Below are 27849 nucleotides of genomic sequence, written 5' to 3'. Positions count from 1 at the left end.
CACCAGTGAAACCCAGCAGTGGCTTATTCAGGGTGTAGGCTGATCACGATGACCCCTACCATCTCTTACTTATGCCTTCAGAATAAAGCGTTAAAAAGGGGAGCTCTGTTTATTTTCCCAGTAAAATTAATACAAATATTGTCCAGTAATTAAGATACTAAATGAAATGCAATTTACACATGTCTTAATTCAACTAACAATAATTCAGATGCTTTAGATTTCTACCTAAACCAGTATAAACAATTGAGCCTATCTATAATGTACTGTACAAACCTATGTGAATGTGCTTCTTATATATATATATATATATATATATATATATATATATATATATATATATATATATATATATATATATATATATATATTTCAAAGTAGATTATTTTTGCATTCTTTTTAAGCTAAAGTAATGCTTTCTGAATCTAAATCATTTTAACTTAGGGCTTGCTGCTTAGCTCCGTTGTCTGTGTTGCTCTTCCCCTTGTGGCATGTCAGCATCCAGTAAAATCATTGTTCAGTTTATCGGAGCAGGCTCGCGACTCCATAGTGCCATCTAGTGGGTATGGTGAGTGCATTATAAAATGCGCGTGTGCTTGCTGGAGTGCTTACGGCTGTTTTGTGTCCTGTCCTCAGGGAGAGTGCGGAGGGGGGCAGGATCGCTGTGCAGGTGGACGAGAAGGTGGTGAGAATCACAAACATCAAGGTAAGGAATCGGTTCGTTATTTACAATCGCACATCTCGTATAATCACACAGATAGGTGCGCGGTCTATACTTGGGTACTCGCTATTTTCTGAGACGACAGTTAACCCTTTGGTTTCCTGTATAAGCCCTTGGACCTGTCCCCGAGTATAAGCTCCTCAAAGCTGAGTTATGACTTGAGGGGGCGGGGCGATCTATGTATTACTATATATAACAGCATGTTAAATTGTCATTGTAGCAAGGCCATATTAAACCGCTGGAAATTGATTTTTGAGAGATTTTCCCATTTATCTTTCTCTTTTACTGCTTTCTAAAAAAGTCAGTGATGCTCCTGTTTACACGGTTATACTTCAAGGCTTAAGTGAGGTGCTACATGCTAGTGAAACAGATAGTTTCCCATTTTCAGAGCCCTCATCATGTTCTAGTGTCTCTCAATGTACCAATAACAGGAGACCTCATTCACCCCATAGTGCTCTGTAGGTCTTAGCAGTGTAAACCCAACAACAGAAAATACACTTTTAAAAAACTGCCTTTACCTGCTCACTTGGGGCCAATTGCAATGAACTAAAAGCAGTTACTAGCTGGGGATGATCCTGTGGTGAGTATGGAGGACAGTACTAATGCTAGTCTGCAGGATAGGGTCAATTGTAATGAACCCAACACCAAACACCTCCTCATCATACTGCTTTAAAGTGAGTTGAAATATGCAGTATAACAATGCAAGACCCCCACAAACCAAGAGATACGTTGAACACTAACATCTGATCATGCTGTTTTTCCTGTCTTTTAATTGCAATTTGTAATAAGATAGTATAGCAGGGTTGGAAAAAAAGACTCCCATTTAATTTGATCCATTCCTGGTTTTACTAAGAGTTTAATAAGACACATCTGAGCTTGTTAGGGTTTGTCCAAAATTATCGTCAATTACAGCAAGTGTACATAGTGTGCTCTTTTTCATGAAGACCCCCCCCCCCCACCCCCCCCCCACCCCCACACACACACATACACATGCACGCTTTGTACGCTTTCAGAAAATGTCGATCATTTTGGATGGCCCCTTACCTATACACTGTGGCTAATCAAACTTGTAGTAAAACTTGGAATGGGTGAAACTGCTATGCCATAGGAGTCTTATTTCCAGCCCTGTACAGAGCTGGAAGTGATCCCCTGGTTAGCACTGTACTAGCTAGCACCCTTCTTGATATGGAAGTAAGGATGGCATTCTCAAATTCATGGTCCTGTATTCATTGTGTTTGGCCAGCCTGAAGTCTTATCCTGCACAGTCCTGTTTGTAGCTCCCTCATGACAGGCCACACATGATTCCAGTGCAGATCTTGGCTTCAAGTCTTTGGCAGAAAGCAATTCCCCTTCTTCCTGTGCTCCAGCACAGCTGTTCACAGATCCCAGCTGAGCTCACTGGCTCGGATCAGCTTGGACTGTATAACTTGACACATCTGTATAACTTAAACATATTTACTCTCTGCAGTCTATGATACAGCAGCGACTGCCAACATAGCGTCTTCTATTAACCCTGTATAAAACCTGCGCTGAATTGAAACCCACTTCACTACCACCAGTACTAAGGGGCTGTGACTGATTTAAATCAGGCCTCCCTCGCTAGATTTCTTCCCCCAAGAGTGAGCATCACGTTTATATACTGTAAGTGAGAGCAGTACCTGTGACCTTGTTTCTTAGCATTCTGGATCACTTAAAATAACTTCCAGTACTTTGTTTGATTGTGAGCAGCTTCAGGCAGCCTGGTCTCTCCAGAAGCTTGCTGCCTTGTAGTCTTACCCCCGTCCCGGAATTAGCGTCTTCATTCTGTCCTGTCTGTTAGCTACATTATGGATCTGAGGGCAGTCCCTTTTCTAAAGAAAGGGGGGGTGTAATTACCATTTTGGTCTCAGTAATACTATACTTACTTGTACCTTTTTAAGAACAGTGTTTTCTGTTCTGTATCTTCTATTCAGTAATTGTTAGTAATTCTTCCGTTTAGGAACAGGTCTTTCTGTTCTGTGTATAGCAATGACCACTTGTTAATGCTTGCCTTTAAGAACAGTACATTTTGTTCTGTCTCTTTAAGTGACACACCCCCTAATAACACAGACTCCACGTGTAGTGTTGTGCAATGCATTCAGATCTGCATGCTTTTGTGTTGTATGTTTTATAGGTTACTGTGGCACAGTGGTAAGTGGTACGTGCAGGTGCAGTGTAGTAATCCAACAATGAAAAGACAGACAACAAATAGGAGGACTGGCAATACACAGCAATGTGGTCACCTCTCCCAGGGAGTGCTGCACTGCGGGTGGTGAGAGTACAATTTATTTGTGAACAGTTAGTGCTCTGTTGACCGGGTTTTGTGCTGGCCGTGGGCGACAGCTCTGGATCGTGTTAGCTGTTTGTCTAACAAACAAGACAAACAGTGGGTCCTTTCGGTCATAGCATAACCATTACAAGGAACAGATCACATCACTACGTCCCCTTTTTATACCTTCAACCATGACCCTTTGGTTAACTAACACATCCGCTCCTCCAATCCGCGGATGCCACTAAACCATATAACCTTCCGGGTCTATGGTTTAGTGTACCGTAGTTACGCCCCTTTTCTAGATGGTCGACTTCCACCGAACCCTGGGAATGAATTGTCGTGCCAACCAGTCCAGGGTACTCTGTTCCCTTTACACAGCGCACTCACACCAAGAATCATTTGATCTCTGTCACAGTTACGTTAAGGAATAACTTCCCATTTGGACTTTTATTAGTTTCTTTATTAGTTTCTGTGTCTGGTGTGTGTATGCGTCTGCGTCTGAGTCTGTGAGTGTGTGTTTGACAGAGTCTGTGAGTGTGTTTGTGTGAGTGTGTGTTTGTCTCAGTCTGTGAGTGAGTGTTTGTCAGAGTCTGTGAGTGAGTGTTTGTCAGAGTCTGTGAGTGTGTGAGTGTGTGTTTGTCTCAGTCTGTGAGTGAGTGTTTGTCAGAGTCTGTGAGTGTGTGTTTGTCTCAGTCTGTGAGTGAGTGTGTGTTTGTCTCAGTCTGTGAGTGAGTGTTTGTCTGAGTGTGTGAGTGTGTGTTTGTGTTTAACTTCCCATTTGGACTTTTATTAGTTTCTTTTATTAGTTTCTGTGTCTGGTGTGTGTGTGTCTGTGTGTCTGTGAGTGTATGCGTCTGAGTCTGTAAGTGTGTATTTGTCTCAATCTGTGAGTGAGTGTGTGTTTGTCTCAGTCTGTGAGTGAGTGTGTGTTTGTCTCAGTCTGTGAGTGAGTGTGTGTTTGTCTCAGTCTGTGAGTGTGTGTTTGTCTCAGTCTGTGAGTGTGTGTTTGTCTCAGTCTGTGAGTGAGTATGTGTCTGAGTCTGTGAGTGAGTGTGTGTTTGTCTCAGTCTGTGAGGGAGTGTTTGTATCAGTCTGTGAGTAGGTGTGTGTGTCTCAGTCTGAGTGAGTGTGTGTTTGTCTGAGTGTCTGAAATGGGGAAGGCATGCTGAGGTCCAGCTGTTAGTGGCAGCTGCAAATTCCAGAAAATAAATCTGGGCTTGAAAAAGAAGCTGAATGCGCCTCAAATGATCCAGTCCAGAAGATTTGATAGTAAGACTGCGGTATTTCTCAGCAATGGTGCATGCTGGGCTGTACTGGGAGTTCAGTGCACAGCAGGGGAGTCCTGTCATTGGGGAGCATTCATTCATTTATTACATATATCTACTGTTCAGTTTCATTGGGATTCCTAAACATGTTCCCCTGCACACTGCAATTTGGATAAACAAAAGAAACAAAGTCTCAATGTGAAACAGTGTGCACTGCCACTGCAGCTGTAGTCCAAAGTCCAGCACATGTCACACAATAGCTATAACTAGAGGACACAGCGAGTGTGCTTGACTTCAGACAGCCTTCTCCCTCACTACTGCACTGTGCAAATAGACCAACACAACTCATTCTACAGCCACCACATTGAAATGGACTGAACCAATCCACTGAAGTTCATTTACAAGTGCAACAAAATGCACTTATAAATGAACTTCCACTGCCATTTTCATTTAAATATTCCTAATTTGTAGTTTACAGGAAACAAAAGGCACCATGTCAATAGTTGTTTTAACAGTTTTTGTATATGCAGGTTATCTTTTCTGAGGTTCAAACACATGTTGGATGCATGCAGCAGCTGCTTTGCATTTAGAGAGAGCTGTAATTGAAAATGCATGACTTGGAGCATTCCTGGTGCACAGCTCTCCTTGCAGATATCTTGGGAAGATGGTGCAGCTCTGGGGTGTTTGTATCCAGTCCGGTCAGGATCCCAAGTCTTTTCCAGGCAGGTCACTTAGGGATACGAACCGCACAGAGAACACAGAAACGTACAAGAACTCCAATGCTGGGAAATCAGGGTTTTCCTGAACAGGGTAAAGACGGATACCTCCCGCTATGCTGCTTAATAAACTGGTGTTTCTATCTAGGTAACTAATGGCGTCTAATTTAATGATCTTGAAGAGCAACTTTTAATCACAATCATGTCAAGTAAATCCGGTACACCAGATTGTAACCATTAACCTGCCCCCCTGCAACACTCTGCCCCTAGTGGATGTAAAGAAGAACACTTTTGTACAGTGCACTTTGTAATGCTGTAGTTGGGATCCGTAATTATGAGACTGTGGTGTTTGTGTTCCACCAAGAATGCAAGTGCTGATGGAAGGGCAAATGGGAGCCACAACTGTGACACCTTATAACTAGGGCTTCTGTTTATCGGGTTTTATTAATTATATTTTTCTGTGCTTATTTTTAGCTGTTTTCGAGCTTTCGTTTTTGAAATTGTATGAAATTAGTGTTTTCGGTTACTTTCCAAAATGCTTGAATGTTTTTTTTTATGTCAGAATATGTATAGTAGCAACTCGACAGTACTTGCACACTTAAGTTGTACCTTCTTTCCTTTGCTGTCTTCCACAGCGAAATCCTTATGGTCATGGGCACATTCTTCTGGGGATTTTGTGTGTAGGCATTTTTGTACATTCCTGATTGTAATCTCGTTTTAAATCTCGCAAGCGAAATCTCTAATAGCAATAAGAACATAAGAACATAAGAAAGTTTACAAATGAGAGGAGGCCATTCAGCCCATCTTGCTCGTTTGGTTGTTAGTAGCTTATTTATCCCAGGATCTCATCAAGCAGCTTATTGAATGACCCCAGGGTGTCAGCTTCAACAGCATTACTGGGGAGTTGGTTCCAGACTCACACAATTCTCTGTGTAAAAAAGTGCCTCCTATTTTCTGTTCTGAATACCCCTTTATCTAATCTCTGTTTGTGACCCCTGGTCCTTGTTTCTTTTTTTAGGTCAAAAAAGTCAATGTAGGAATGTGCTGTCACTCAGTAGTTAGGGTGGGTTTAAAGTATTCAGAACAAATCATTCAGTGCGTTTATAAGAATTCCGATATTTTTCGGAAAACTAATTCCGATATCAAATGTCATGTAAACACAGTTTTCGGAAAATGTATCGGAATATTCCAAAAGTCAGTTTTTGGAAAACAGCACCTAGAAATGTCCGATTAAATTCTGAAAACTAACAAAATGTATATCATGTAAACACACTTTTCGGAAAACTTATTCCGACAGCGTACTGCACATGTGCAAACTTTGACCTTCATTCCTGCACGTGGTTTTAGAAAACAGAGAAAATAATATAATAATATGTAGTCAGTGCATGCATTCATTTGTCTAGTTAGGGATAAAGTAATACATTTGTTAAAGTCCGTATGTATTTGTTAATAGCCCATACTGAAGCAGCACAGGTTTTCCAGCTTTAAAATGACGTGATAATTTATTATTATTATTATTATTATTATTATTATTATTTGTTTATTTAGCAGACGCCTTTATCCAAGGCGACTTACAGAGACTAGGGTGTGTGAACTATGCATCAGCTGCAGAGTCACTTACAACTACGTCTCACCCGAAAGACGGAGCACAAGGAGGTTAAGTGACTTGCTCAGGGTCACACAATGAGTCAGTGGCTGAGGTGGGATTTGAACAGGGGACCTCCTGGTTACAAGCCCTTTTTTTAACCACTGGACCACACAGCCTCCTAACATTGTGGGGAATCTGAATAGAGGTATAGGATAGTTATCTTTGACACTTCGATAAAGCACTGTATTGGATTGGTCTCCGTTCTATCGCAGAAATGTCCGGTCTGTTCAAATCCTACTTAAGCTACTACAGTACTTTGTAAGCGAAAATATCCTGCGTTTTCTGAAAACTTCTTCGATCCATGTATACAGTTGAATTCTAATTAGACTTTCTATCGTTAATCATGTAAACACAGAAAAGTGCTGTTTTAAGAAAATCAGTTTTCTGATTCAGTTTTCCGAAAACATTAGTTTTCGGAAAACGCTTTGTTATGTAAATGTACGGAATGGTAGATACAAGTCAGGAAGGTGGGACATTGCCCAGCAGCACTGGGAAATGTATTTGTTATTATTTTTGTAGTAGGTTTTATTTTTTTAATGGGAAAAGGGTAAAGTCAATGTGAATTGATTAACCATTTCCACAGTTTTCAGGGCTGCCTTATAAATGGGTGAGCAGTGCATTCCTCACCTCAACTAGGGGGGGACAAGATAACGTTTGCAGATGTACTCAGAGATTAGACAGGATTCTGCTCCGATTAACAGATTAATCGGACTGAGTTGATCGCAGATGATTTTTTTTTTTTTACAATTTAATCATGCAAAATTTTTTTTTTTTATACAAAATAAAATCAACCAAGCTCAATTTTCTCCGTGGCAGTCCAATCATAAGTGACATAAACAGTTGAAGGTCTTGAGTAAGTTTAACCAATGGGAAAGTCAAAGATCTGCTCTGGTTTTGCAGCTGTCCAATCATTAGTGAGCAGAGGCGGGACATAAATATGCTAGGGTGCGCAGTGTAAGAATTGCTGTATGTTGCGCGATATTGCTAATATTATAGAGACCGTTGCTGAGAATTATATTGAGAACTTCGAAGTAATATTTAGAATTGCTTTTTACAAATTAAAAAAAAAATAAATGCCATCAAATAACGGAGACATCATACTCGATTTGGTTTACGAATCAATTTTCAAGAAGAACTTTCTCTAAAAAATTGGAGATTGTTAAAAAAGGGAGGTATACACCACAAATACCTGAACTGACACAGGAAGGGAAGGGATGGGATATACTCGCCACTTCCAACATTCAAATTATGAAAGGTATCCATGGCTTACCAGTAGCTGTCAATTTAAAAAAATTATACTGCTGGAACTTTTGTTCAGTACAGAAATGGGATGTTTAAAATAAATAAATAAATAAATAAATAAAACTAAAAATTAGTTTACTGTTTAGAAGCATTTCAAGACAAACTTACTGTGTCAAAAAATTTATTTTTTTTCTTTCGATTCTAGTGTTGCTAACCCAAAGCTCTTTGTGATGGTGGTCCACTATGAAAGGCGCTATATAAAATAAAGATTGATTGATAACCTACTTTGCCATTTATCATATTTACATGTTTTTTTTTAGATTTAAATGCTCTATTAAAAATATATACTTTTTTTTTTAACAGAAGCAATATTAGTTATTTATTGGACATGCACAATCCATTGATTTGTGAAACTATTAAAACATGAAGATTGTCAAATATATTTATAATGATAGAAATGCAATGCTTATATATGAGATTATCTGTACAATATTTTATTATTTTAAAATAGAATACAGACAGTAAATCTAATGGCAATGTGTTTATGAATTAATTCATTTATGTATTTATTTTTCAGTGAGAGTAGTGCAGGGAAAGAATGTTGTCCTCCCAAAAAAATAAAAAGCCATCAGGGTATGAAACCAGGATCACCTGCTGCAGCAGCGTTCCAGTTACCATCATGGGACAAGATGTTAGATGAGGAAAAATAGCTGTCAAATGCTGTACGTTATCTAAAAAAAATAAAAATAAAAATAAACAAAAGAAAAAACATATTTTGTCTTTGCAGAATTTGATGGAGCCTACCGTAAATATTGCGTGCATTTTGGTAGAAAAACAGAAGCTTGACACCTGTACATCAGGAGCTGGATTCAGCTTATAGAGAATGAGTGGGGAAAAAAACAGGCAGTAGCTATTTTTATACAGACGTGCTCAAATCTGTTGGTACCCTTACAGCTCATTGAAATAATGCTTCATTCCTCCTGAAAAGTGATCAAATTAAAAGCTATTTTATCATGTATACTTGCATGCCTTTGGTATGTCATAGAATAAAGCAAAGAAGCTAGTGAAAAGAGATGAATTATTGCTTATTCTACAAAGATATTCTAAAATGGCCTAGACACATTTGTTGGTACCCCTTAGAAAAGATAATAAATAATTGGATTATAGTGATATTTCAAACTAATTAGTTTCTTTAATTAGTATCACACATGTCTCCAATCTTGTAATCAGTCATTCAGCCTATTTAAATGGAGAAAAGTAGTCACTGTGCTGTTTGGTATCATTGTGTGCACCACACTGAACATGGACCAGAGAAAGCAAAGGAGAGAGTTGTCTGAGGAGATCAGAAAGAAAATAATAGACAAGCATTGTAAAGGTAAAGGTCGCTTTTTGAGCAAAAGTGGGCTCCATGGAAGAAGACCCAGGAGGACTCCACTTTTGACAGAAAAACATAAAAAAGCCAGACTGGAATTTGCTAAAATGCATATTGGCAAGCCACAATCCTTCTGGGAGAATGTCCTTTGGACAGATGAGTCAAAACTGGAGCTTTTTGGCAAGTCACATCAGCTCTATGTTCACAGACAAAAAAATGAAGCTTTCAAAGAAAAGAACACCATACCTACAGTGAAACATGGAAGAGGCTCGGTTATGTTTTGGGGCTGCTTTGCTGCGCCTGGCACAGGGTGCCTTGAATCTGTGCAGGGCACAATGAAATCTCAAGACTATCAAGGCATTCTGGAGCGAAACGTACTGCCCAGTGTCAGAAAGCTCTGTCTCAGTCACAGGTCATGGGTCCTCCAACAGGATAATGACCCAAAATACACAGCCAAAAGCACCCAAGAATGGATAAGAACAAAACATTGGACTATTCTGAAGTGGCCTTATATGAGTCCTGAGCTGAATCCTATCGAACATCTATGGAAAGAGCTGAAACTTGCAGTCTGGAGAAGGCACCCATTAAACCTGAGACAGCTGGAGCAGTTTGCTCAGGAAGAGTGGGCCAAACTACCTGTTAACAGGTGCAGAAGTCTCATTAAGAGCTACAGAAAACGTTTGATTGCAGTGATTGCCTCTAAAGGTTGTGCAACAAAATATTAGGTTAGCGGTCCCATCATTTTTGTCCATGCCATTTTCATTTGTTTTATTATTTACAATATTATGTTGAATAAAAATTCAAAAGCAAAGTGATTTCTATTAAATATGGAATAAACAATGGTGGATGCCAATTACTTTTGTCAGTTTCAAGTTATTTCAGAGAAAATTGTGCATTCTTCGTTTTTTGTGGAGGGGTACCAACAAATTTGAGCACGTCTGTATTTGAATAACTCCCATGTATTGCTTATTATAGTTGTACTCTTAGTATGTTACTTAAATTTACTATCAAATGTGTTCCAAACTGCACGGAAAGGAACATTTCCTTAAAGTACGTTATACATTTGTTGAGGTGTGGTGGGGTCACAGGGAAGCTTTTGTGTATCTTGAAGAATTTAGTGAACCAGTCAAACTACAAGGCTAGATCTGCCCCTGTTAATCACTAATTGATTGATTGTGTTCACTGTTAAATAAAACCAAAATCCTACAAGTTGTATTCTACTTTTTTGTGCAACGGGGAGGGGGCAAGCACATTTTTCTAGTATTTTGTCCTGTGGACAACAAGTTTTTTTCAAAAATTGCACACCCCTGTTCCTAAACGCTTGATTGATTCTGTTGTTTAACTTGGCAAGCAAGAGGGCACGATGAGGCACCAGTTCCTCAAACAGAGGTAATTATGTGGAATTACTTCCTCTGATTTCTGACTACGACAGCATGTTAAGCAATCGCTTGTCAACAGCCACAGTATTCTCGGGTACCTCTAGATTCAGAATGAATAAAAACAGAAGTACAGGAAGCCGGTACGTAGCTGTAACGGTAGATTAAATAACCGATGATGGAAACGCAGCTCAGCTGTCTTGTGTTTTCAGGTATTAGACGGACAGTGCCCTGAAACAAAGGTTTTTCTGTGAAAATATGTTACATTTACTAAAATAAAAATGCTTTTAAAAAGACCAAATTCCCATTGGGCTGATTTTTTTTTTTTTTTTTTTAATTTTATTGATTTTTTAGTATTACTATGCAGGACAGCCGCTATAAGATTGTTACCTTTCTTAAAAATGTGCACGGATTAATCTGCGGATTAATCAACTAATGCCCATAAATTAACCAATCAAAATGTGTAATCGAGTGGCAGCCCGAGTACAAAGAGAATCTAAAGAAGAAGAACACATCAGTTAAAACCACCCTGACAGATCACCCCCCACACAGCAGCTCTTCATTAACAGCACACTCAGTCTGAGCAAGCTCCTCTTTACCCAGCTTCAGATCCACAGATTGAAGTACTGCTGCTGTCTGAAGCATTCAAATAGCCACTCCCTGGAGTCTTTCACTCAGATTTGACTTGGTTAGATGGAACAGAGTCCTGTTTTAAAGGTATCCAGTCAGTCACAAACTTCACCCTCTACCCCTTGTACGCTGTCCAATCTGCCTTTCATTAATCGTTCTCCAGTTTAAAAAACAGAATATAGTGCCACACCCAGCATCATGTTTTTTAAATCCATGTTTGAAGTAACATGTGTTTCTTTCAAAACTGCACATTTGAGAGCTACAGTACACCGTGAATGAAAGTGCATGACTGGCCAGGTAATAGGACCACACCTGAGTCTAGAACCCCATAGGAAACAATGTGAAAGGGGAGTGGAGCCCTGATGGCAAGTGAAGTTGGTTATAAATGTTTTGTCAGTAAGCAAGGGAAGGGGTTTTTTCTAAGTCAATATTACATATAAAACAATAAACATTGCAGACAAAAATCAAAAATTTGAAACAATTGTCATTTTTTTCGCAGATTTCACGATTTCTGTGAAATTTACCCATCGTCGTGCACTCTGTGTGAAAATGCCCACTTCTGAAAGAACAGTGTTTATGTACATCGTTTTTATCACTAAAAAATAAATACAGCAAATGTTTACCTGGTCTGACGCACTACCTGTTCCAGTGCATGGAGGATCCTGGCAGCCGGTTTAGTTTGCTTCCGGTAAATGATTGAACACACAATGCACAGAGCTGCACGATTTCTTTAAAATGTCTTCAACGAAAAAGACAAGCGCTGCATCAAAAATCGGAAATATTTCTGCTGATCGCTCTGTCCAGTACAAGAAGGGGACATTTCACGGGTCTGTTGTTATTTTAACATTTATTTATGTTTTAATTTTGTTTCGATAGTTAACAATTTAGAATGTTTTTCAGGTAAGTATTTAAATATTTAAGGACATTTGTTGTATAATAGCTCCAGAGAAAAAGATCATATTTTGTTCTGCTTTAATAAATATGATGTTTCATAGTAAAATATCTTGAAATATCTATATTTAGACAGTGAAATGCTGTGAAATAAAGCAATTTGTTTACTGTGCAAAAGGTACAGCCCTAATCATTGTAAAATTACTATGATCATTTACTAATTTAATTTGAATATATATTAATCTGTAGTATTGGTGCAGAGCTCCTCTTTATAACACTGTAGTATTGGTGCAGAGCTCCTCTTTATAACACTGTAGTATTGGTGCAGAGCTCCTCTTTATAACACTGTAGTATTGGTGCAGAGCTCCTCTTTATAACACTGTAGTATTGGTGCAGCACTCCCCTTTATAACACTGTTGTATTGGTGCAGAGCTCCCCTTTATAACACTGTAGTATTGGTACAGAGCTCCCCTTTATAACACTGTAGTATAGATGCAGAGCTCCCCTTTATAACACTGTAGTATTGGTGCAGAGCTCCCCTTTATAACACTGTAGTATTGGTACAGAGCTCCCCTTTATAACACTGTAGTATTGGTACAGCGCTCCTCTTTATAACACTGTAGTATTGGTGCAGAGCTCCCCTTTATAACACTGTAGTCAGGAGCCATCGTTATAAGACTGTGTTATTTGTATTCTGCCTTATAACTAGAATACTAGTGCTAATGGAATGGCAGTGTGGTGAAAGTGAGAGCCCTGCCCATGCTGCTGTACAGCCTGTTGCACAGTAGAAAGGACCGCTTTATAAAGGGGATCACTGTATATAAATCGAAATGACTGTGTGTGGAAGTGGATACTATTGTATAGTATTGGTATAGAAATCAATGACAATGTGGTTTCTTGCTATACAATTCCAAGCCCGGGGATTGATATACGGAGATACATGGTCAAAACTCTCCCTGTTTCTTGTGCCTCAACTCCACATAATCACAAATTCAGAAACCGAAATGTGCAGCATCTGTCACAGTCTCCAGTAGAAGGGTGTGTTTATTAAGCAGCTTAGCGCAGGGTTTCTGATGGTTTGAGCTGCACAAGGCAGCAGCGCTGCAGGGATTAGAGCTGACAATCCCCACACGCTCCTGCTAAGCTCTCAGTGCAGAGCCCGACTCCTGGGAAAGCAGTGGAGTAGCACCCCACTGGGGTATTCCAGAGCAATTAGGCGTGTTTGATTAGGCTCTCGCTGCACTTCCCATCCCAGGGAGCCAGCCCTCATCCGGAGAGGCAGTGCTTTCTCATGACATAATGCATGCTATGATGTACCCTATTCTTAAACGCTCTGTTTAAAAATGTTTTTACAAAGTCTGTTTTTATGAATACAGTTTGCTATTCGTGGAATTGTTCAAGATTGCTGATAGATTTGATCTATTTTCAGTTTATATGATTTTTAATTTTTTTTTTTTCTTTTAAAATAGTGGCTGCAGGTTGCATTGCATTCCAGTGCTTGAGCTGCTGTTCCTCTGGTGTTCCACTGGAATTCATTGTGAATTTGTACCTGTTTTTTATATAATCTTCAGGACTAGAAAAAAACATTACAAAATAACAACAAAACATGTGCTATTCAGATGTTACTGCTATGAAATTCATATGGATTTGCAGCTGTCATTTTAGTGTTACCCAGGAGTTAATACTGTGTAATAAGTCTTGTCTGTCATGTCTATGGGTCTGATTGTGGCACCTGATCATTTCATAGAGGGGGCTGGCCCTTACTACTGCAAAGGCACTGTGTGGGTGGGTAACTTATGAAGAGAAGCGTCTGAACTTGGGCACTTATAAGCAGTTCTCTAGAGACATGGAAACATGTAAATATCATATACAGATGGACAGATACACAGACAAACAGACAGCACCCTTTATCCTCACAATCTGATATGTTTCAATACATTATGCTAAATAGTGTTAATACACATCTCCATGGTAACGGGATAAGCGGGCAGTGTGACAGAGTTACACATGTAATAGTGTAATAGGCCCCCCCCCCCCTCTGACTCCACATACACAAGTTTCCAATTGAACGCTTAGAATAAGGCTTGGGAGGGGGTCCTGTAGAAGTTAACTATAGACTTGTGGTAGGACGTATTAGCTGAGGGAAAAGTGAACTGAAAGTCCAGAAAACAAAATGATCAACAGCAAAACAAGTCCAAACTTTTCAAAAGATGTTATGCCAAAGGCCCAGGATGTTACATAAATAAGTATTGTGATGATTAAGAGTTTATGAAACTGCAACAGTTATCCAGGAGCTTTTACTAATAAACACCGCAGAAAAAGCTGAGTAGTAATAAGCATTCTTCCTGTTGTGTGATGATAACTGAGACAGACTCTTAAACATGTGGATGGAAGACCATTGCGCTGGCCAGTTTGGATATTATTTGGGGTTCCACTCGCTGTATTTTAAATGTGCTCATTAAAGTATTTGTACAGTGTATAAGATGGGACTGTTCTCTATTCTGTGATATATATGGAATGAACAGCTAGGAGCGCCGGGTTACCAAGGGAATGTTTCCACACAGCCAGCATTAGTAAACAAGGCAGTAATCTTAAAGGTGCCTCTTTCTTCTGTGTGTGTGGTTTTAGAAAGGACAGGTCTGGTAAGTTTGGCAGTACTGTGTATTCAGGTTGTTAATGAAGTCTTGTCTAAAGGTTGAAACTTTATCAGAAAGGTGTGTGTGTGAACATGCTGGCCTTTGTGTTCATACAGCAGTAACTGAAGAGTGCCAGGTTGTCTGTTTCATGTTCACTATGTATTCATATTCTGTTCCACATAGGCCTACACATTGAATTGTACCACATGTGGGACCATATTTCAGTCTTTTATTAACTCCTGTATTTTTTGAAAGGAGAGACACCTGTTAGTTTTACAAAACTGTAGCCAAACAACTATGCTGTATATTTCAAGCCCTCTTCAGCACTCTCACTGTGTTTTGTGGATTCATATTGTAACATTAACTTGATTTTTCTCCTTTAAAACAACCAGGAGTTAATTAAAGAATGGAGGAAACGCTTTGAAAATATGAATCTAAGTGAATGGCTATCTGTGGCTTTGATTGGCTGATATGATCTTGAGTGTTAACCCTAGATATTATGAGGCATATTAAACAAATAATAATCTTGCTATGAGGGGAATATTTTCAAAGTGTTTACTCCAGTCTTTAATTAACTCCTGAGAAAAATTCCTGCTAATTTTACAAAACTAGAACCAAACAACTGAGTAATACTGTTCAGTTTCAGGTGGACGGGGGTCTAGAAGGAAAATGTGCTGCTAACAATGACATTCTCTCCTCTGGAAGGTGTTTCACCTGTGCTGGAGTTATCATAGGGACCACTCTCCCATTTGCAGGAAGGAGCTTGTCTGTTCTGCCACATGCTTCTTTTCTGCATGCGAATCAAATCCAGTGCAGGCCCTCTTCAGCCCTCAGCGTGCTGTTTAGCAGAATGAGAGGGGATGAATAGTAAAAGATGTTATTGTTATAAAAATGGGTGCACAGCAGGAAAAAAGAACCTGAAATTAACCAATTGTGCGTGTACATAGGATTCAATACACATAGTAGCAATATACCCTACGGTAGTGAAACAACTTTGAAAGTATTTTTTATTTTAATTTCACTTCTGGGCAACATTCCTATCTTAGGGCTCCTGACTTTCCATTCTTGGGAATGGCAAATTCCGTTTTTACCAATTTATATAAAGAATTAACAACGCAATTTGAACATAAATAACATTTTTACAGTAAAAATCTATGAATTTATTTTTTATTTAAGTCCCTGAGATACTGTAGTTTTCAGGAAAATCTTTCTTAAAGCAGTAGTAACAATGTACTGTAGGTCAGTCAACAAATAAAGGTGATTTGAAAAAACAGCTTTTTGCTGGCATTACAATATACAGACTAGTTGAAACAAGGGGCATTATTACAAAAATATACAATTTTCATAAAATTACAAATTAAATACACTCTCCCATCTGCAGTTTCATCTGCAACAACGCAGCCTGGTTTATGCTGTACTTGCTGTAAAGCTGCTTGCATGTGTTTCTCGTATACCCTGGACAGATAGAGTTGCCTTAGTTAGAGCAGGGCTCTTCATCTCGTTTTTTTACTTTATGGGGGCCAGATTGAAAATAAAGTTAGGAGTAGGCGGGGCAGAGTATTTTACTCTGCACATTTTTAGCAATATAATAAATATTATATAACTTAATATAGGGTTACCATGTGGCTCCAGATTAACCGGACGCTGTGAGACAGAACGGGATTTCAAACTTGCCCCTAAATTGAAATAAATGAAGGTGTAAATGAACCATCCTTAGCTACAATTAATAATGGTGCTTAAATACCCGTACGCGCGTCAAATAATTGTATTATACTAAGAATGAATTGCAGCCAGTCGCTATTTTTTCTGTTTGTTAAAATTCAATCGCCCATATTATCCTGCAAATACAATCAAAGCATCATCATCTCGTTGCTCTATCGATAGATTAGCTATTCGTTCATTAAGATCTGATCAGAAGCAGCTGATCAGTGTGACTTGTTTGCTGCGCCCAAGCAATTCCACCAAAACAGGATTAATCTCAGCAAAGGTGGAGCTCATTTATACGTGAATTACTTTCAGTTTAGGAGGAATTTTGAAATCCCGGTCTGTCTCAAAGCGTCCAGTTAATCTGGAGCCATATGGTAACCGTACTTAATGTTCATATATACACATTTTACCATATGAATAGTACTTTAATAATAGAACAGTGTGAGAATTTAATGGAGTACCATTACAAACATTTTAAAATGTATGTGACATATTAATAGTATAACTGTTAAGAAGAGATCAGTGGTTCTACTTTTGAGCTTCTAACAACTGTGCCCTCTGGATTCGTGTTTCCAAAAGCTCCTTGTTTGGTTTCAAAATGCCTTTTCATATTGTATTCCTTAACTACTGACACACATTCATTGCACAATAAACACATTGGCTTTGCGTTCGGTACAGGTGGTAAAATAAATAAGTATTTATTGGTCCACTCGTTGTTGAATCTACAATTTTGAGAGAGCCATGTTATAGCAACACAAGTAAAAAAAAAAAAATCACTCAGAGTACGCAGTTTTATTAAGGAGTTAATGATAAATAACAAGTTATAAAACTAAAGTAAGGTTTCACCTCAACCACCGTTCCCTGTGTTGAGCGGGTGAAGGGGTATTGGATTTGCGGTAATAACGAAATAAATGAATACATCAATTCAATTAAGTTTTTTTAATCGAGGAGTTGACGATCGTTTTTCAATTTTCTGTATATACAACTCCAAAATTATTGCACAGAACACAACACTCACAAAACAGCTAGTTGCATACAGTCAGTGCCGCAACAGAGACAGACAGTCCATCAGCGTAACTCCCACAAAACCACCAATGATCCAAATAACATACAAAAACGTTTTACACAAGTGTCATCGCTGGGCTTCTGGGTAGTGTAGTTTTCAAAGCAATCCATTATTTTTTATATTATTATTTGTTTATTTAGCAGACGCCTTTATCCAAGGCGACTTACAGAGACTAGGGTGTGTGAACTATGCATCAGCTGCAGAGTCACTTAAAACTATGTCTCACCCGAAAGACGAAGCACAAGGAGGTTAAGTGACTTGCTCAGGGTCACACAATGAGTCAGTGGCTGAGGTGGGATTTGAACCGGGGACCTCCTGGTTACAAGCCCTTTTCTTTAACCACTGGACCACACAGCCTCCTATAGGAGAATAACAGCGCAGGTTTTTTTTTTTTTTTAAAGGTGCAGTTGCAAAGCACAATTCCATTCCCAAAATGCCAGTTCCATTCCCAATGCCTAATTCCGCGATTCCGTCCATGATTCCGCGATCGTATCTTAAAGACTCTGTCCTTTTGACCTTTAATGAGCAACAGGAATGAGTGAAAAAAAGGGGCTACAAATGCCTCCTAGTTTTTCTGTGTGTGATATGTGACCCTGGTGTCCTTGCTGTTTTGTTCTGCGTGTGATATGTGACCCTGGTGTCCTTGCTGTTTTGTTCTGCGTGTGATATGTGACCCTGGTGTCCTTGCTGTTTTGTTCTGCGTGTGATATGTGACCCTGGTGTCCTTGCTGTTTTGTTCTGCGTGTGATATGTGACCCTGGTGTCCTTGCTGTTTTGTTCTGTCCCAGCTGGATGGGAAGCTTGATGGTCCAGGAGACTCCAGGGAGAAGCTGATGGGCTTTGGGTTTGATTACTGCTACTGGTCGGTTGATCCCAATGACCCGAACTACTCATCCCAGGAAGAGGTGAGTGCCGACTCTTTTTACTCCATTGACTGGCTGGGCTATGGAACTGCATCTCCTGGGAATTTCAAGGAAACTATTTTAAATGTTGGGCATTTTCTTGTTTCAGACAGCTTTTAATATCCATAAATTAAACGTGAATCTACTCCTGAAGGGTATTGGTTAAGTCAATGTTATACAGATATGGCCAAAAGTTTTGCATTACCCTGTAGAACTGAATTAACACATTTTGTTTCATAAAGTTGAATGAAACCTACTGAATAATGTATTTTGTAGTGTCTTTGATTACATGATGTTAAATAAAATCCTAAAATTCTAGGTGCTGTAAAACTTTTGGTCATAGCTGTAGATTATTTTGTTGGGACTCACTCATCGGTTTTACTGGGCACCCCTGCTTAGGGAAGTGGAAATAACAAATAGCTTTCTTAGCATTTGAGTTGATGCTTGCATTGTGTGAATGAGCGATGGCATGTACTTTAATTAGCAGGTTTGTGTTGCTGAAGTGCAGGTTCAATGTGTCCCTCGAGGGATAGGGCAGCCAGCTAGGATGGAGTTACTATAGGACAGTGCCAGGGGGGTTGCAGACTGGCAGGCAGTGAGTATGAGTTTCCCTAGTGTTGTGTAAAGAGCTGGCTCATTGTGGAGCAGATAAAGCTGCCTTTTGTTTTATTGCAGTTTTCCCCCCGCCCCCTCCCCTCCCGTCTGTAGCACGACTCATTCAACATCAGTGAGCCAAGACAAGGTTGGAACTTTTGAGCTAGTCATGGTGCCCAGCGGCTCAGTTAGCATTGACCACCTCTATTCTATGACGGAAGCGATCACTGGTTGCAGTGTGGTTGAAATACAAGACAGATTTCTATGACTGAAGCGATCACTGGTGGCAGTGTGGTTGAAATACAAGACTGATTTCTATGACTGAAGCGATCACTGGTGGCAGTGTGGTTGAAATACAAGACGGATTTCTATGACTGAAGCGATCACTGGTGGCAGTGTGGTTGAAATACAAGACGGATTTCTATGACTGAAGCGATCACTGGTTGCTGTGTGATGGAGAGGAGTTTATGGGGCTGTGGGTCACCGGCTTGTTTACTGTCAAACGGCAGTTGGTTGAGGCTGAGATGGCAGGTGTTACTCAAGGGACAGTGTCTTTCTTGTGCTGAGGTCTGCCTGCAACACCCAGTCCCACACAGGCAAGCCTGAGCTTGTACAGCCAACACCCCTCCTGGTACATGAACAGGGCGGAATTAACCTTGCAACTCATGGAGTTTTTAGTCCTGGGCTAGAAAGTGTTCGGTCGGGTGGCTCAGGGTTAGAGTGCTGGGCTGCAGTGTGGAAGGCAGTGGTTTGAGTAGCTCAGTGGTTAGAGTGCTGGGCTGCAGTGTGGAAGGCAGTGGTTTGAGTAGCTCAGTGGTTAGAGTGCTGGGCTGCAGTGTGAAAGGCAGTGGTTTGAGTAGCTCAGTGGTTAATATACTGGGATGCAGTGTGGAAGGCAGTGGGTTTTTGTTATACATTCTTATATTGTAAATTAGACAGGACAATGCTTTTTGTAAGTTCAAACCCAAAGTTGTTTATCTGGAAGGTTAACACAGACAAACAGGCGGTTGAGTTTAATGTTGCCATAGCATCCCCTCTTGATATGGAGCCCGGGGATCTTAAATAAACCTGACAAGTGGGAGCAGTATACAGGCTGAAGGATTTAAGTAGAGAGATTATCGCAGCCTGGTCCATTGTCAACTAACCAGCCTTCTTTCTCTTAGATGACAACTTTATTACTTGATGTGGACCTCACACTCGGGCGGACCGCATAGGAAATGTGTTGATGTGGTTATACACAGCACAGCAGCTGTGTTTTAAACTGTTAGTGCCCCATGTAGTGTTAATAGTGTTGAAAATACCACCTCGCAACAGGGGGTTCCTGAGAAATAATATCAAACAAATTAACTGCAAACTGGTCCACAAGGTCATATTTCTGAGAGAGGCAGGATACACAAAGTTTAAAAAAATAGAAGACTATTGTAAACGGCTGTAACAGGGCGAGCAGCCCTGTACAGGGTTTGTTTATTTTTAGAACGGGGTCTCCCCCTCCGCCCCTGTGTTATTTTGTATTGTTTATTTGTTTTATTGTATTTAAATGTATGACGGCGAAAGTCATGCGTGTTTGTTTATGTATTTATTATTTATGACGGCGAAGTTACGTATGTTTTGTTATTATTTATGTATTTATTTCTGTGACGGCGAGGCGCCGCAGGTTTTGGTATTGTTTTATTTAAAATGTGTTCTGGCAGAGAGAGTGGGTACTCGTCCTCTGCCAGGAATAATTAGAAAAGCTTGTGCAGAAGGTGGCCTTCCCCCGATTAATTAAGTGATTTAATTTGTTGCTAATCGGGAGATGGTCACCTGCATAAAAGCCTGCAGCTCGCTGCACTCATGGTGTGGGTGTTCAGTGTTCAAGAGGAGGAATGAGAGCGGAGAGAGCGAGCAAAAACTAAACTAAACTTTAAAAATAATAATAATAGAGGAACAGTGAAGGCTACTGCCCAGTCTGACCTGTATTGTTTTGTGTTGTTTTCGTAGTATTTTGTGTTCGAGATTTGTTCTGTTTAACCTTTTTATTAGTCTTTTTGTTAAAACCTTTTATTTATTTTTGTATTTAAATAAAACGACGGCCACCAGCGTCTTTCTTTTGCAACTGTAGTATTTGGTGTCAGTTTGTTTACTTCCTGCTTCTGTCGTGACGTCACCGCCCAGCCACCCCGTCACACCGGCCAACAGTGCTTCTAAATTAAACATGTTACAATATGTATGTATGCAGTAGTGCTTGGATAAATATTGAAGTATTTGAACAAACACTGCTTGGAATGTATTCAGTGGCATAAAAGACTGTGTTTGTACTGGGTCATTTTAGAATTTATAAATGAATGTATCAGTAAGACAAAAAGAAACCAATCCATAAATGACATCTGAAATAAAATATACATTTGATGAGGTTACATATAATAATAATACTTTTAGTTTTCCAGCAAATTCAAAATTATTTGAATATTTGAACATTCTTTTAACTATTGGCAGAATATTTGAACATGAAAAAGCCATGTTAGTCCAAACACTACTATGTGTGATATACTGTAGGAATAGTATGCTTTGGGTGACCAGTTTTAATCTTTTCTTTAAGAGACACAGGACTATCACAATGTGTGTACAGTCCCAAACTGTCCTGGTGAACCTACAACCATATGGTCACCCAAGGTATGCATGGACAGATGACTGAATGCAGAATGTCAAGGGGTTGGGGCGTTTCTTAGCACTTTTATACCACAGAGACCTTTTTGTTCACTAAATATTTTGGTATCCCTGAATATAAAAGGTCTAGAGTAAGTTAGTTGGCTGTAGAAAAGGTATAAACAATGATTGTGTTGATCAATGCACACAACAACACAAATGCTAAAGACAGTTATGCGACTTGGCCTGACTTAAAAGCGATTTGAATTCAGACTCATTTACATGAGCAGATCGAGATCAAATCAGTTAGGATTCCCGCAGCCTCAGTTAGTATTGCGACATGCAGAACACAATCTCTCCAACCCACGCTGATGGTAGAGTTACCTAATGAGCGTCCAGTGCACAGCACACAAGAGGGAGGTGAATCTCTGACTGCAGAAAAACAATCCGTACAGCAGGCTGGACATGAAGGGACTGCAGAAAAACAATCTGTACAGCAGAGTGGACATGAAGGGACTGCAGAAAAACAATCTGTACAGCAGAGTGGACATGAAGGGACTGCAGAAAAACAGTCTGTACAGCAGAGTGGACATGAAGGGACTGCAGAAAAACAATCCGTACAGCAGAGTGGACATGAAGGGACTGCAGAAAAACAATCCGTACAGCAGAGTGGACATGAAGGGACTGCAGAAAAACAATCCGTACAGCAGAGTGGACATGAAGGGACTGCAGAAAAACAATCCATACAGCAGAGTGGACATGAAGGGACTGCAGAAAAACAATCCGTACAGCAGAGTGGACATGAAGGGACTGCAGAAAAACAATCCGTACAGCAGAGTGGACATGAAGGGACTGCAGAAAAACAATCCATACAGCAGAGTGGACATGAAGGGACTGCAGAAAAACAATCCATACAGCAGAGTGGACATGAAGGGACTGCAGAAAAACAATCCGTACAGCAGAGTGGACATGAAGGGACTGCAGAAAAACAATCCGTACAGCAGAGTGGACATGAAGGGACTGCAGAAAAACAATCCGTACAGCAGAGTGGACATGAAGGGACTGCAGAAAAACAATCCGTACAGCAGAGTGGACATGAAGGGACTGCAGAAAAACAATCCATACAGCAGAGTGGACATGAAGGGACTGCAGAAAAACAATCCGTACAGCAGAGTGGACATGAAGGGACTGCAGAAAAACAATCCGTACAGCAGAGTGGACATGAAGGGACTGCAGAAAAACAATCCATACAGCAGAGTGGACATGAAGGGACTGCAGAAAAACAATCCGTACAGCAGGCTGGACATGAAGGGACTGCAGAAAAACAATCCATACAGCAGAGTGGACATGAAGGGACTGCAGAAAAACAATCCGTACAGCAGAGTGGACATGAAGGGACTGCAGAAAAACAATCCGTACAGCAGAGTGGACATGAAGGGACTGCAGAAAAACAATCCGTACAGCAGAGTGGACATGAAGGGACTGCAGAAAAACAATCCGTACAGCAGAGTGGACATGAAGGGACTGCAGAAAAACAATCCGTACAGCAGAGTGGACATGAAGGGACTGCAGAAAAACAATCCGTACAGCAGAGTGGACATGAAGGGACTGCAGAAAAACAATCCGTACAGCAGAGTGGACATGAAGGGACTGCAGAAAAACAATCCGTACAGCAGAGTGGACATGAAGGGACTGCAGAAAAACAATCCATACAGCAGAGTGGACATGAAGGGACTGCAGAAAAACAATCCGTACAGCAGAGTGGACATGAAGGGACTGCAGAAAAACAATCCGTACAGCAGAGTGGACATGAAGGGACTGCAGAAAAACAATCCGTACAGCAGAGTGGACATGAAGGGACTGCAGAAAAACAATCCGTACAGCAGAGTGGACATGAAGGGACTGCAGAAAAACAATCCGTACAGCAGAGTGGACATGAAGGGACTGCAGAAAAACAATCCGTACAGCAGAGTGGACATGAAGGGACTGCAGAAAAACAATCCATACAGCAGAGTGGACATGAAGGGACTGCAGAAAAACAATCCGTACAGCAGAGTGGACATGAAGGGACTGCAGAAAAACAATCCGTACAGCAGAGTGGACATGAAGGGACTGCAGAAAAACAATCCGTACAGCAGAGTGGACATGAAGGGACTGCAGAAAAACAATCCGTACAGCAGAGTGGACATGAAGGGACTGCAGAAAAACAATCCGTACAGCAGAGTGGACATGAAGGGACTGCAGAAAAACAATCCGTACAGCAGAGTGGACATGAAGGGACTGCAGAAAAACAATCCGTACAGCAGAGTGGACATGAAGGGACTGCAGAAAAACAATCCGTACAGCAGAGTGGACATGAAGGGACTGCAGAAAAACAATCCGTACAGCAGAGTGGACATGAAGGGACTGCAGAAAAACAATCCGTACAGCAGAGTGGACATGAAGGGACTGCAGAAAAACAATCCGTACAGCAGAGTGGACATGAAGGGACTGCAGAAAAACAATCCATACAGCAGAGTGGACATGAAGGGACTGCAGAAAAACAATCCGTACAGCAGAGTGGACATGAAGGGACTGCAGAAAAACAATCCATACAGCAGAGTGGACATGAAGGGACTGCAGAAAAACAATCCGTACAGCAGAGTGGACATGAAGGGACTGCAGAAAAACAATCCGTACAGCAGAGTGGACATGAAGGGACTGCAGAAAAACAATCCGTACAGCAGAGTGGACATGAAGGGACTGCAGAAAAACAATCCGTACAGCAGAGTGGACATGAAGGGACTGCAGAAAAACAATCCGTACAGCAGAGTGGACATGAAGGGACTGCAGAAAAACAATCCATACAGCAGAGTGGACATGAAGGGACTGCAGAAAAACAATCCGTACAGCAGAGTGGACATGAAGGGACTGCAGAAAAACAATCCGTACAGCAGAGTGGACATGAAGGGACTGCAGAAAAACAATCCGTACAGCAGAGTGGACATGAAGGGACTGCAGAAAAACAATCCGTACAGCAGAGTGGACATGAAGGGACTGCAGAAAAACAATCCATACAGCAGAGTGGACATGAAGGGACTGCAGAAAAACAATCCGTACAGCAGAGTGGACATGAAGGGACTGCAGAAAAACAATCCGTACAGCAGAGTGGACATGAAGGGACTGCAGAAAAACAATCCGTACAGCAGAGTGGACATGAAGGGACTGCAGAAAAACAATCCGTACAGCAGAGTGGACATGAAGGGACTGCAGAAAAACAATCCGTACAGCAGAGTGGACATGAAGGGACTGCAGAAAAACAATCCGTACAGCAGAGTGGACATGAAGGGACTGCAGAAAAACAATCCGTACAGCAGAGTGGACATGAAGGGACTGCAGAAAAACAATCCGTACAGCAGAGTGGACATGAAGGGACTGCAGAAAAACAATCCGTACAGCAGAGTGGACATGAAGGGACTGCAGAAAAACAATCCGTACAGCAGAGTGGACATGAAGGGACTGCAGAAAAACAATCCGTACAGCAGAGTGGACATGAAGGGACTGCAGAAAAACAATCCGTACAGCGGAGTGGACATGAAGGGACTGCAGAAAAACAATCCGTACAGCGGAGTGGACATGAAGGGACTGCAGAAAAACAATCCATACAGCAGAGTGGACATGAAGGGACTGCAGAAAAACAATCCGTACAGCAGAGTGGACATGAAGGGACTGCAGAAAAACAATCCATACAGCAGAGTGGACATGAAGGGACTGCAGAAAAACAATCCGTACAGCAGAGTGGACATGAAGGGACTGCAGAAAAACAATCCGTACAGCAGGCTGGACATGAAGGGACTGCAAATATATTATTACATCAGGGAAATATTAGAGGTTGTTGCATTAATTTAATAACTGATTAGCAAGCATTACACATACAGGTGTGATTGTATTGTATTTTGTAGACTGCAGACGGCAGACCCAGTTTGCTTTGGAAGCAGATGAGTGAGGCAAGCTGTGTTGGACAAAAGAGTGCTCAGAGATTTTCATGACCCCCTTCCCAGTAAAGTGGCAATGACCACACCCTGTACAAACTGTATTAGTGAGGGAATCGAGTTTCATAACTAAATACATAAATACGTACAGAAGACAGTGTTTCTGTAATCTCAAAGGAAGCGATACAGCCTGGGGGAGCTGCTTTGTTTAGGAGGCAAACAGAATAGGTTGTTCTGATTGTATCGGGTTCCTGATTATTATGCTGCTGAGCCCTGCCCTTCCCATGCGCTAATCAGAGTAATTGCTGTTTGTTTTTTATATACTTACTCATTGCATGTGGCACCTAGGTGTCTTTTGTGATGCTCTTGAAAGGTAGCTTGAAGTCTTCTCTAGCTTGCAGGCTATATACACGAATATCTGTCTGGAAGTGGTTTTCTTTCACCAATCAGCTGACTACAATAGCACTGTATTAACGCTCTGTATTACTTGTAATTTTATTTCAATACAATTTTATATCACTGGCAAACAGGTGTAATTAATCGATTGATAGATCGTATGATTAATCGATCAATTATCAGGGGTGTGCAATTCGTATCGAAAATCAACCCCATTTTTACCCCTCTAATTTTTGACCCCTTGACCCGATCATGCTGAAAATATAATTTTTTTTTTTATTGTCTTGAACAACCCTGAGCTCTGAGTTTGGTGTATGTGGAGATGGCAGGGTGTTGGGTGGATTGTCCTGAGCTCTGAGTTTGGTGTACGTGGAGATGGCAGGGTGTTGGGTGGTTTGTCCTGAGCTCTGAGTTTGGTGTATGTGGAGATGGCAGGGTGTTGGGTGGTTTGTCCTGAGCTCTGAGTTTGGTGTACGTGGAGATGGCAGGGTGTTGGGTGGATTGTCCTGAGCTCTGAGTTTGGTGTAAGTGGAGATGGCAGGGTGTTGGGTGGTTTGTCCTGAGCTCTGAGTTTGGTGTACGTGGAGATGGCAGGGTATTGGGTGGTTTGTCCTGAGCTCTGAGTTTGGTGTACGTGGAGATGGCAGGGTGTTGGGTGGTTTGTCCTGAGCTCTGAGTTTGGTGTATGTGGGATGGCAGGGTGTTGGGTGGATTGTCCTGAGCTCTGAGTTTGGTGTACGTGGAGATGGCAGGGTATTGGGTGGTTTGTCCTGAGCTCTGAGTTTGGTGTACGTGGAGATGGCAGGGTGTTGGGTGGTTTGTCCTGAGCTCTGAGTTTGGTGTAAGTGGAGATGGCAGGGTGTTGGGTGGTTTGTCCTGAGCTCTGAGTTTGGTGTAAGTGGAGATGGCAGGGTGTTGGGTGGTTTGTCCTGAGCTCTGAGTTTGGTGTACGTGGAGATGGCAGGGTGTTGGGTGGTTTGTCCTGAGCTCTGAGTTTGGTGTACGTGGAGATGGCAGGGTGTTGGGTGGTTTGTCCTGAGCTCTGAGTTTGGTGTACGTGGAGATGGCAGGGTGTTGGGTGGTTTGTCCTGAGCTCTGAGTTTGGTGTACGTGGAGATGGCAGGGTGTTGGGTGGTTTGTCCTGAGCTCTGAGTTTGGTGTACATGGAGATGGCAGGGTGTTGGGTGGATTGTCCTGAGCTCTGAGTTTGGTGTACGTGGAGATGGCAGGGTGTTGGGTGGTTTGTCCTGAGCTCTGAGTTTGGTGTACGTGGAGATGGCAGGGTGTTGGGTGGTTTGTCCTGAGCTCTGAGTTTGGTGTACGTGGAGATGGCAGGGTGTTGGGTGGATTGTCCTGAGCTCTGAGTTTGGTGTAAGTGGAGATGGCAGGGTGTTGGGTGGTTTGTCCTGAGCTCTGAGTTTGGTGTAAGTGGAGATGGCAGGGTGTTGGGTGGTTTGTCCTGAGCTCTGAGTTTGGTGTACATGGAGATGGCAGGGTGTTGGGTGGTTTGTCCTGAGCTCTGAGTTTGGTGTACGTGGAGATGGCAGGGTGTTGGGTGGTTTGTCCTGAGCTCTGAGTTTGGTGTATGTGGGATGGCAGGGTGTTGGGTGGATTGTCCTGAGCTCTGAGTTTGGTGTACGTGGAGATGGCAGGGTGTTGGGTGGTTTGTCCTGAGCTCTGAGTTTGGTGTACGTGGAGATGGCAGGGTGTTGGGTGGTTTGTCCTGAGCTCTGAGTTTGGTGTACGTGGAGATGGCAGGGTGTTGGGTGGTTTGTCCTGAGCTCTGAGTTTGGTGTACATGGAG

The 27849-nt window shown here is 41.3% G+C and overlaps 1 protein-coding gene across 2 annotated transcripts in view; it reads left to right on the top strand.

Moving 5' to 3' along the window:
* The window catches only part of LOC117422397 (uncharacterized), a 103006-nt gene that overhangs the window by 4436 nt on the left and 70721 nt on the right, over nucleotides 1–27849 (top strand). For both annotated transcript variants that reach the window (XM_058987234.1, XM_058987233.1), the window contains exons 2-3: nucleotides 634–703; nucleotides 18346–18462. In XM_058987234.1, coding sequence (XP_058843217.1) covers nucleotides 634–703; nucleotides 18346–18462 — 187 coding nt within the window. The remainder of the gene's footprint in view (nucleotides 1–633; nucleotides 704–18345; nucleotides 18463–27849) is intronic.

Source organism: Acipenser ruthenus, chromosome 15 (genome assembly GCF_902713425.1).
Source record: "Acipenser ruthenus chromosome 15, fAciRut3.2 maternal haplotype, whole genome shotgun sequence".
Classification (NCBI taxonomy): Eukaryota; Metazoa; Chordata; class Actinopteri; order Acipenseriformes; family Acipenseridae; genus Acipenser; species Acipenser ruthenus.
The sequence above is the reverse complement of the archived record's forward strand: the minus strand, read 5'-3'. Positions and strand labels throughout refer to the sequence as shown.